We start from the raw sequence: 12,461 nt of genomic DNA on the forward strand, positions 1-12,461 counted from the left end.
CACCGATAGATTGTCGTACATTTAATAACTCAGGATACAGACCCGTTTTATGCCCACACCATCTGCACTTTGACATAACTCGCGGAAATGGAAAGAGACTTGTTTGAAAGGGGGAACGTTTGCAAGTCCATACATGACACACTGGACCAACACGTTTACATGTCATACATGACACACTCGACCAACACGTTTGCATGTCCATACATGACACACTGGACAAACATGTTTGCATGTACAATGTACATACATGACACATTGGATCAACATGTTTGCACGTCCATACATGACACATTGGATCAACACATTTGCACGTACATACATGACACATTGGATCAACACATTTGCATGTCCATACACGACACACTGGACCAACATGTTTACATGTCCATACATGACACATTGGATCAACCAACATGTTTGCACATCCATACATGACACACTGGACCAATACGTTTGCATGTTCATACATGACAGATTGGATCAACATGTTTGCACGTCCATGCACGACACATTGGATCCACACGTTTGTATGTCCATACACGACACACTGGACCAACATGTTTACATGTCCATACATGACACATTGGATCAACCAACATGTTTGCACATCCATACATGACACACTGGACCAATACGTTTGCATGTTCATACATGACAGATTGGATCAACATGTTTGCACATCTATGCACGACACATTGGATCAGCACGTTTGCACGTCCATACACAACACATTGGATCCACACGTTTGTATGTCCATACACGACACATTGGATCAACACGTTTGCACGTCCATACACGACACACTGGACCAACACGTTTACATGTGCATACATGAACATGACACATTGGATCAACACGTTTGCACGTCCATACACGACACATTGGATCAACACGTTTGCATGTCCATACACGACACACTGGACCAACACGTTTACAGGTGCATACATGAACATGACACATTGGATCAACACGTTTGCACGTCCATACATGACACACTGGACCAACATGTTTGCATGTACATACATGACACATTGGATCAACATGTTTGCACATCCATACATGACACATTGGATCCACACGTTTGCACGTCCATACATGACACATTGGATCAACAAGTTTACACGTCCATGCACGACACATTTGATCAACACGTTTGTATGTCCATGCACGACATATTTGATCAACACGTTTGTATGTCCATGCACGACACATTTGATCAACACGTTTGTATGTCCATGCACGACACATTTGATCAACACGTTTGTATGTCCATACATGAACACGACACATTGGATCCACACGTTTGCACGTTCATACATGACACATTGGATCAACATGTTTGCACGTTCATACGACACATTGGATCAGCACGTTTGCACGTCCATACATGACACGTTGGATCAACACGTTTGTATGTCCATGCACGACACATTTGATCAACACGTTTGTATGTCCATGACACATTGGATCCACACGTTTGTATGTCCATGCACGACACATTTGATCAACACGTTTGTATGTCCATACATGAACATGTCACATTGTATCCACACGTTTTCACGTTCATACATGACATTGGATCAACATGTTTGCACGTTCATACGACACATTGGATGAGCACGTTTGCACGTCCATACATGACACATTGGATCAACACGTTTGTATGTCCATGCACGACACATTTGATCAACACGTTTGTATGTCCATACATGAACATGACACATTGGATCCACACGTTTGCACGTTCATACATGACACATTGGATCAACATGTTTGCACGTTCATACGACACATTGGATCAGCACGTTTGCACGTCCATACATGACACATTGGATCAACACGTTTGTATGTCCATACATGAAACACTGGAGCACCACATTTGCGGAATTTCCTTTCAAGGTTCGTCCGCCAGATGTCAAAACAAAGCTGGATTGTCTGCCATTTTGGATTGGACACTATGTACGTGTCACTAAGCACGGATAGTTGGCCGGGCCAGAGGAGGTTGGCTAAAGTTATCCGGAAAACTTGGCAAGTCGGGGGTAGGGGTGGGATTTTTTTTTTGTGCCATGACCTCACCCTGAGCACCACCAACACGTAGGTAAAATTTGGTACACATCGTATCGTCATCGGGCCAGCCATTTTTTTTTTCCCATGATTTTCAGATGTACGGAAAATACAGATAATTGTCTTATTTAATAAACAATAAAGTAGGATTTCCATTACTGTTCTGTCGAATTCTTCCATCATTTTCACTGAGCAACATTTAATTATCGGAAATGAGAACCTCCACAGCGAGAACACACACAACGTCCTGACACAGCAATGCCAGAAAAGATGGCGTCCGGCACGACGAATTGCCCAACTCCCAAGTCACATGACCACAAAGCAGCCCAAATGTGTTTCCAGCATGTTATTATTTACATATCATAGGGGATACAACTTGTCATGTAATACGGAAGAATAAACAACACGTATTACATAAAATAAAAATCTGCTTTGTGTTTCATAATTACGTCACCAGTGGTGTGTTCGGTTTACCAAGCAGCTTGGAAAAACAGCCGTTTCTTATAACCGGTTTGAATTGAGTGCTTGCTTGAGTGCTTAAGCCGCTTAGCGAGCGGTCTACAAGAAATTTGGTTCCGGAACACACCTCAAGGATGTCTCAGTAGAATGTATCTCGTAAAAAGAGCGGGAAAGAGAGAAAGGTAGGTCATACGCCATTCACGATGCCACAAAAAAAAAAAAAATTACAAACGGAGACACCACGTGGGTGTTACTAAGGAGGGTTGCTGGACGCAACGTTCTTGATGACGTCATAAATGCAGAAGGCCAGAAGGAACAAGCGGGATATTGAAGGATTGCAGAGTTAAGTGAAGAAGAAGGCTGCAGAGTAAGGTTGGTTGCTTTCTCTCAGATTGAAGAGGTTGGGCCATGGTCGAAGAGCTCAGTGAAACGTTGTGAAGATCTCCAAATGAGAGGGGCGAACACACCACACACGAGGGGGCGCACCGAGGCCGGCGTTTTCTTCCTTCTCCTCCTTCTCGTCGTCCCGACGACTGTTTCAGGTGAGTTTGGCTCTTCTTACCTCGTCGATCACCACATTGAAAATGCCGATGGATTTTCCTGTTTCTTTGGCATATTGCATTCCAGTTAACCTGCGGACGGTCCGCATGAACAGCACCGATGAATCGGCTGCTGTCGTTGGTGTTATACAAGTATACAGGTACACCTGGCAACTAAAATAGTTGTTTACCTTCAATATACAATGTCACGTGTCGTTAATGAAGATGTGAATTTTGTTTCATAAATCTCTGTCACCAAGCTCAGGTTTTCAGGAAATTGAAAATCCCTCCGGGCCATTTTATTAACTCCTTGTGTAAGCTTTATATTGCTTTGAGGTTTAAAATTTCAAATGAAAAGCCCAATAATAACCAGCAAATTGATTAATATCCTTCAGTCCTGTATGTTTATGTAAATGTACATGCAGGACATGACTAGAGTATGTAGAAATGTTACATTATGTATAGTGGTCTTTGGGTCTTGTCACCTTCTTGTAGGATATACAGTATATATATATATATATATATATATATATATATATATATATATATATATATATATATATATATATATATATATATATATATATATATATATACATACATACATACATACATACATACATACATACATACATACATACATACATACATGAGCAGACAGAAGTTCCTGTGCATCATTTTCACCGAATAAATGAGAAGTGAAAAGAAACATCACGTTGTTTGGTCATATCAATATTTAGTGTTTGATGAACATGAAAATGTCAACACATGTGTGCCAGACATGTCTGCAGAGGCTCGAAGAGGGATGCGGTCAAAAGTCAGTTAACAGCTCAGTATTTGATGTGATCGTGTGATCACCATTTGCATTGACATGCGCTTGGTAACTGCGCCTCATTGAGGACACAAGATGGTTGAAGAACGCTGAGGGATGTCATTCCAGATCTGCGCCAACGTCGCGGGCTGGTTTTGAAGACGGTGCAATAGTCGTTCCATTTCATCCCACATATGTTCAATGGGAGAAAGATCAGGCGCAACAGCTAGCTAGGGAAGTGTGGGAATGTTATTTTGTGTGATGACTTTGGTGACCACTGGTGCAATGTGAGGGCACGTGTTATCCTGTTGGTGTGATGTGAGATCCATGAACCTGCTGGAACGGGAGGACGTGAGAGCGGAGAACTTTATCACAGTACCGAATGACTGTCAAATTGCCAACTGTGGCCTACAGCTGAGTTCTGTGATGTGCGGTGATGATGGCTTTCCATACCACCACGCTTCGACCGACAAATGTTGCACAACACATGCGTCAGCGTAACGTTCCCCTTCCCGTCGATAAATGTGAAAATGGCCATCACGACTGTGAAGAAAGAACCTCGACTTACCTGTAAAGAAGGCAGCAGCCCCGTCTTGTCTCCTGAACTTCAGACGTTGTCTACACCAAGCTAGGCATGCATATTGATGACATGGCAACAACATCGGAAGTACTGCTGGTCATCGTGGTCGGATGTTGTGCTCGCATAATCGATTCCTGACAGTTCTGGCACTGATTGGTCGCAAGCCAGGGATGCTGTGAGCTGTCAAATTTGCTGTCTGGAACCTATTTCTAAGGTGCACCAACCGGATATGGTTATCCATCCTGCTGACATAGCGTCCCACGTGACCGCCACGAACATTGATGGTCTTTGATGTTGCCATTTGGTTGATAGCTTCTCCAGAGTGACTATATGGTGTTCTGATGAACACCAAAACGCCTAGACACAACGTTTTGTGGCACTCCCGTCTCATTCATGCCAATAGCACATAGACGTTCATTTTCGGAAAGGCATGGCATCACGTTTACAATGTTATGACGTCAATAAAATGTTTATAACAGCTGGGATCATTCACCGAATCATGCTGCATTGCAATTTGCTCAGTAACATGCGTAGCACTGTCACATGACTCAGTGCACGTGCTCACATTTTGTGCGTGCAGTGCACAGTGCACCTCCATGTTTAACTGTAGGGAAGGTGTTCTTTTTTTGAAGGCTTCATTTTGTTTTCTGTAAACATAGAGATGATGTGCTTTACCAAAAAGCTCTAATTTGGTCTCATCTGTCCACAGGACATTATCCCAGAAGGATTTTGGCTTGTCCAGGTGTGTTTTGGCAAACTCCAGTCAGGCTTTCTCAGCAGTGGGGTCCTCCTGGGTCTCCTACCATAGAACCCCCTTTCATTGAGTTGGCGCAGGATGGTGCGCGTTTAAACTGTCATACCTTGTGTCTGAAGGTTAGCTTGAATCATGTTTGGCAGTTGATAGAGGTGCTTTCTCCACCATTCGAACAATCCTTCGCTGCAATATTTGAATTTGATCAAGTGTTCTCTTGCGGCCACGTCCAGGGAGGTTGACGACAGTGCCATGGGCCTTAAACTTCCTGATAACATTGCGTACGGTGGACACAGAAACATCAAGGTCTTTGGAAATGGACTTGTAGGCTTGAGATTGTCCATACTTGGCTACAATCTTGTGCCTGACCTCCTCAGACAATTCTCTGGTTTTCTTTCCTTTCTCCATGCTCATATGTGGGACACACAGTGACACAAAACAGCAGAATGACTTCTGCTCTCTATTCAAACTGGTTGAATGAATTTAAAAAATATATATATTGCAGGCACCTGCAACTCACCACAGGTGAGTTCAATTCCAAAGTAAGGGAGAATCACCTGCTTGAAATCTCATTATTTCTAACAACTTCTAAAAGGTGCCAATCATATTGTCCGGGCCACTTTAGGATTTCGGTGTGGAATAAGGTAAGATTTCGTATTTTTTTTTCAGCTTTTTTTGTTTTGTTCCACTGCAAATCAAAGAAATACATATGTGGATACCAAAAGATGCTTTAATTTCAACAATTTTCTGGAAGAAATGGTGCATTATTTGAAAAAAGTATAAGGGTATCAATATTTTTGGTCGCAACTGCATGTGTGTGTGTGTGTATATATATATATATATATATATATATATATATATATATACATACATATTGTTACAGACGCGGTTGTGGATATTGGTTTACCGAGCGGTTTGGTATGACCGCGCCTGCACGTTTACCCGATTATACTCGAACCTTGGCCGAGTCGCGCTATGCTAGGTCAATGAAGGAAAAGGACACAACGGCTGGGATTCAAATGACACGACACCAAGGGTTCAGTTCTCAAGACCTCCGGAGGAGGTTATATTAGGGCGGAAGGTCAGATTACAACGACAAGAGGTACAGCATAGGAAGATAGGCACTTAAACACGGTCTTATACTAGCCCCGACAGAAGACAGATAAACAGGACAAAAACTGACTCACACGGGGATTGATGGCAAGGAAAGCGGGCAGTCGATGGCTCAAGGTGCACTCTTGGCTCAAGGACAGAATCGACCCGGTCCGGTCCAAAGATGCGGGAGGTCTCACTCAGCGCTCGGAGGTGGTGACTGGCTCTTCTTCAAGCTGGGGGCGCATCTCACATCACGTCCGGCAAGTCGCTGCGTATATCCGGCGGGGAGTGACACGCCCTCGGCTCGTTAGCTCCGCCCCAGATGGAATCGGCCCGTTGCTTCTCATTGGGTGCGTGCGGGGGTTACCGGCTCCGCCCTTGACGAGAGGCTGACAGGGAGCCCCTTCGTGGTAACCCCGTCGGAGCGCATGGTCAATGGCGGCTAACCGAGCCGGTGTGAGGACGCACACTCCCCCGCGCCGCGCCCATTCTCCTCTGTTGTTGTAGTTGTAGTTGTAGTTGTTGTTGTTGTTGTTGTTTCATGGGGAAGATGGGAGGAGGTAAGGGGAGGTCCTAAACTCACTACTGGTGCCATACGATCACATTCTGGTGCAACGAAGAGTCAGAATTAATGGAAACGAGTCCTTAACTGACATAGACTAAGAATAACTAGCAAGATGTCCTATAGTTGTCTACGTGAGATGCGGTGAACCTGGGCACGACATTTAATGGGGGAAAAAGGGGAAGGTCGGTTCTACAGAGTGTTATTTACAGGCAATGGGACTAGGGAATGGGGGATTGGGGATAGGTGGGGAGTATTGGGGAAATAGGGGAGTATTTACAAGCGGATATTGAGGCCAAGTCCCATATCCGCAACATTGCACCCTTCTCTACCCTCGGGGCGTCCCGACCCGATAAATTTTTACCTATTTTAGTGTGGCACTCAGATGTAGTTCCCTCTACTATTAACTCTACCCTGAGTGCGACAGTTTTACAGATATTCACAAATGAGTAAATATGTCCCCCTGCGACGTTGCACCCTTCTCCTCACAGAAACACACCCACAGGATAACCGAATCGCGGAAAGAATTCTCAAACTAAACATACAGCCGGTAGGGAGCATTATTTACAAGACTACGCTGCTATTTACACTACGATCCAGGACCTGTCTTTGGAGGAACACATGCAGATGTTATGCATAGAGAGAGCACGCATGCCAGCATCGATACACCAACCCACGAGTGCTCTGTGGCCTACGGCCTTTAATAATGTGCAGAGCACCCCTTCCAAGCACCAAAAGCACCACCCCATCACACAGTCAGCACCATCCGGTGCACCAATAAAATGTTTAGTGATCATTGTGTGGTGTCGCAGCCGGCCGATGTTCTGCCGCTGGTCTTGCCTTCGTGTGGTGCACTTGGCCTTCTTACTTCCTTAGAAAAATAAAGAAAGGCGCCAACCGCGTCCATTTCTTTATTGTGGCCGTCAGGGGGCCAACTGTTAGTGGTTCACCTTGTATGGCATAGGTGCCACGTTGACCCATAGGTCCATCCACGGGTGGTGCTTGCCCGCAAAAGAACTGCGGTCCATTGTGGGTGGCCACCAAAATTGCGGTCTATATGGTGTATCGATCCAGGCAGCAAGCAGCGAAAGTGCAGGCCCACAACTGCGTAGCCAGCACCTCTCTCTCCTCTCTCTCTACCCCAAAGCCAGATCCTCGGAGGTGGGAGACAAAAGAAGAAGACAAGTGAGTAAGGTGGTAAGGGCGCAAAAGTGCACGCAATACAAGGTGATGCACACTGGGGGCACATGGGAACCAGGTGAGACAGGTACGTTCCTACCGTACGCCCCCCCCCCCACCAGGTAACCTACATGGCCCCTCCCTTACCCCTTACTGTATCCACAAAACACAACACTACCCATAAACATCTATTTTACAAATCAACAAACATCCCTACTGTCTTCCCCATTCCTCCCATATACCAAATTCGTCTTCTCTCCCTCCTAACCAATCAAATTTGCCATTTTCAACTCAACATCAAAATTTGCCATTTCCAACTCAACATCATAATTTGTCATCACCAATTCATCATCAGTCCCTCCTAAGGAGGGAGAGATGGAATCACCCCAATGTCTCATCCACGTCGTGATGCGTCTCACAAATCCTCACAGCAATTCTCATTTCCTGCAACAGAACAAAGAAAACACAGGTGTGGAGTCATCATCATCACCACAGGTAAGTGGCTGCGTATGGTGCGACAGGTTCATCAATCCTAACTATTTCCTAAGTGACTTTAACAACTTTACACTACCCGGGGTCTTTCTCCGGCCAAACCATTGGCCCTCTTACACTATGGGTTCTACAAACCAATTCCCATTGGCCAAACTGTGGTGCTTTTCAATTTGGGGTCTCACTCCCCCGATTCATCTCCCGGTGCCCTCGCACAATTTCTGGGCTGTGGCGTGTACCTCTCCCAGCGGGTCTACCCACCTGCACACCTCCACCACTGCAGTTGCCTCCGAGCTTACCTGCTCCTTACCCTAACCTAACTACCTGGGGAAGGCCCTCTGGCGCTCTCCCCACTCGGTGCCCTCTCTGGCACTGGGCTACCTGATCCACACCCGGGATCCTCAGGCACCCACTGACACTAACGGCTCCCAGAGCCCACCTGCGGCCTCACCTGGCCGACATCCTCACAGTGGTGGAGTGCCCAACCCACTACACACTAACAGGCTACACGCCCAGCCATTTCCACAACACTAATGCACCCATCCAAATACCATTCTGTCACCCGCACCACAGATGCCAATATCCAACCACAATTTACTTATACCCTCTACCTAACACTTACACTACCCGCCCCGGGTACTCGTGAAAGGGGTCCACTCTTCCCCCATCCACACCTTCGCACCATGCACACCACTCCGTACCACTTACTCCAACTCTCTCCACACACCTGTACCTGCACACCTGTGCTCTCACACCTGGTGCCACCTGCACCCTTCTCTCCCCAAGCGCATTCGCGCTGATCCACAACACTCACTACTCACACACTGCTCCACACACCTGTCCAGTTGCACACCTGTGCAATCACACCTGTTCAATTCTCACACAGCATCATCTCATCTAACTACTCCCCTCTGAAACTTGCGCTTCCCAGTCGTCCCTTTAAACTATTGCGCTCCCACGTCATTATAATCCACACTAAACTACCTGCGTCCCCACTACAGGTATCAGTCACTAACTAAACTTAACGTTACCTAATGTCATCTTCTAGGGCCCTATCAATATAACCTAACCCACCCGGGCTAGTTTTCACTGCCATACACCCCATAAGCTAGTGCTCCTTTGCCCCCACACTATGGGAAGGGTGGCAGGGATGCCCCCCTTACCCACCGGGCCCATCACTCACTACCAATTTGGCACATCAAATTTCAACAAATTAAAAATTTGCCAATCACTACCCATCATCTGCCAATCACTACTGCCAATCCCTTGCCAATCATCAAATTTTGTTTTTTTCTAATTTTGGGGCCAAAACACTATCCTCATCACACAGTCTACTCACTAATGCCTCTCGGTGCGCCAATTCCCGTCCAAAGCCCGGCTTTGTAAAGCCAAGCCATGAATGCGGGTTGTTCTGTGCCAGCGGCTGGATGCGTCCGGCACTCGGTGCAGGGACGGGGGCTTACCCGGGCCGAGATCCCACGCACCATCTCGGCGTGGAGCCATCCAATGTCCCGATCTCGACCTGCCGGACTGCCTCAACAAAAAGTGGTCGCCATGACGACCCTTTCTATCGGGCTGCCCGCTCCGCCTAGTCGAGCACGGACGCGGCCGTTCAAAGCGAGGCCCAGCACGCACCGAGGGCCCGATTCGGCTAAAAGTCGCTCTAACCTCTAAACCGGTTACCGTCGATGCTTCACCTGGACGCTTACACCCCGCAGCCCGTTCCTTGCTCACACATCCAGCCGTTTCCATGCTCCTCGTACCTTTCCTTACACACCCAGGTACACCCATTCCACTCACAGCCTTGGTCACACACCTGACCACCGAACACTTTGGCACACATTCGTTGGTAGCACACCTCACCAACACACCTCTTCGCGCCCCCTCCTCGGTCACCTCCTCTGTGACAATCACAGGTGTGCCCTCATTCGCACACCCAACCACGTGCCTCACTACCAATTCCAGCGTGCATTCCCACTCACGCTCTACCATTCCAGGTGTGCATCCTTTCTCACCTGTCACAACCAACTCATGCTCCTTGTCACTCTCACTACTCTCACCTCCATTCTTGACAACGTACTCACCCTTACTCTTGACAGCGCACTCTTTCCCCATGCACCTGTCCGTCACACACCTTTCTCGCGCACACTCTCCCGTTACACCCTCTGTAACACTCACCACAGGTGTGCATTCTTCCTTGCCTTTGACAGCGCACTCTTTCCCCATGCACCTGTCCGTCACACACCTTTCTCGCGCACACTCTTGCGCACACTCTCCCGTCACACCCTCTGTAACACTTACCACACCGCGCTTCCATGTGCTCCCTCGCACACGCGCTACGACCGACTCACTCTCGCCAGCACCCTCACTCCTTGGCACGCACTTTTTCCTCACACACCCCAGAGTCGGACTTTCTTGCACACCTCCTTTTTCGCACACCAGACCTGTCGCACACTTCACCAACGGCCTCTCACGAACACCCGGGTCAATCTCGACCCCCAAGCTTCTTAAATCCCCTGGCGCATCATACGCACGACCATATTGGTCACCACTTACACCGGGTCCTCTTCCTCTTCGCTTCTCCTCCATCACCTGCGAATCCCTCATCCGGTTAATGAGCACATCATCACGATCCAAACACAGACTTTGGACCAATTCTTTTATCTCCTCTTTTATCTCTTTCTTATCCTCCCTCCGTCGCTTCTTAATTTCGCTCACCCCTTCTTCCACTTCTTCTAATTTCTGCTTCACCTCCTTTATTCCCCGGTACGTCTCCTCAAGCTCGTCCTCCAAGGCTACCTTGACCGTTTCCATGTGCGTCCTCACCTGCCGGTCCTTCGTCTCCATTACCTCTATCACCTCGTCCAACCTCGTTGTCAGTCCCTCACGTACCATCTGACATTCCCTCTTCGTCGCTATCAAGTCATCTTTTAGTTCTTTCTGTGTCGCTTTTAAACCTCCTAATACCGCAGTGTTCCTTTGAACCTGCTCCACTAACTCCGTCTGTCCCACCGTCAGCTGCTCCACCTCCTGCGTCAGGTCCTCTATGCCTCCTTGTAACTTTACAGTCCCCTTTCTCACCTCCTTCTCCATGTGCTCCTTACAGTGCCTCACCTCCTCGCGCACTCCTCCGACCTCCTCACTCACTCCTCTTCTGATCTCCTCTCCCATCACTTGCATCTCCTGCCCAGATGCCACCCTCATCTGCTCCATTTCCTCCCTGTGAGCATCCAGTTTGGTTTCTACCCCCATTCTGACCCCCTCTATCTGCTGCCCCATTTGGTTAACTTCCCTTTCCGCTTGGTCCCTCATGTCCCTCAATTTGCCTTCCATCCTGTTTTCTAACCCCTCTAACCCCTTTTGCATCCCTTCCATTTGATTCTCTTGAGCGGCCATTCTGTTTTCTACCCCCATTAACCCATTTCTCACCTCTTTTATCCCGTTGTCTAACCCCTCAAAATTATTGTCTAACTTCCCAAATTTCTTGTCTAACTCCTCAAAATTATTGTCTAACTTCCCAAATTTCTTGTCTAACTCCTCAAAATTATTGTCTAACTTCCCAAATTTCTTGTCTAATCCCTTAAAATTATTGTCTAATCCCTTAAAATTATTGTCTAATCCCTCACCAGTACCCCTCGCTTCGTCCCTCATTACCCCCAATTGGCCCTCCAATCGCTCACTCTGAGCCCTCATTTCCTCCCTCATTTGCTCGCTATTCTGGGCCATAAGGGCCTTCATTTGTATGAAAAAAAGGTCCAAATTTACCAGCGGCGCCACTACGGTCGCGGGCGTGGACGCCGTGGCCACCTCGTGCGCGACAACGCTATTTTGCGACCCTGCCGCCCTCACTGCTTCGCTCTCCTCCTGTCCCTCATGTCCCTCAATTTGGTCCTGGACCGACCCTGCCTCACTCTCCCCTACCGGACCCCAGC

General features: G+C 47.4%; 1 protein-coding gene across 1 annotated transcript in view; it reads left to right on the forward strand.

Moving 5' to 3' along the window:
• Positions 1-2,834: 2,834 nt before the first annotated feature.
• The window catches only part of LOC137415520 (zona pellucida-binding protein 2-like), a 184,497-nt gene continuing 174,870 nt past the window's right edge, over positions 2,835-12,461 (forward strand). The window contains exon 1 of the mRNA XM_078785552.1: positions 2,835-3,065. Within this exon, the coding sequence (XP_078641678.1) occupies positions 2,972-3,065 (94 nt within the window). The 5' untranslated portion in view covers positions 2,835-2,971. The remainder of the gene's footprint in view (positions 3,066-12,461) is intronic.

This window comes from Myxine glutinosa, chromosome 10 (assembly GCF_964187855.1).
Source record: "Myxine glutinosa chromosome 10, kmMyxGlut1.1, whole genome shotgun sequence".
NCBI lineage: Eukaryota > Metazoa > Chordata > Myxini > Myxiniformes > Myxinidae > Myxine > Myxine glutinosa.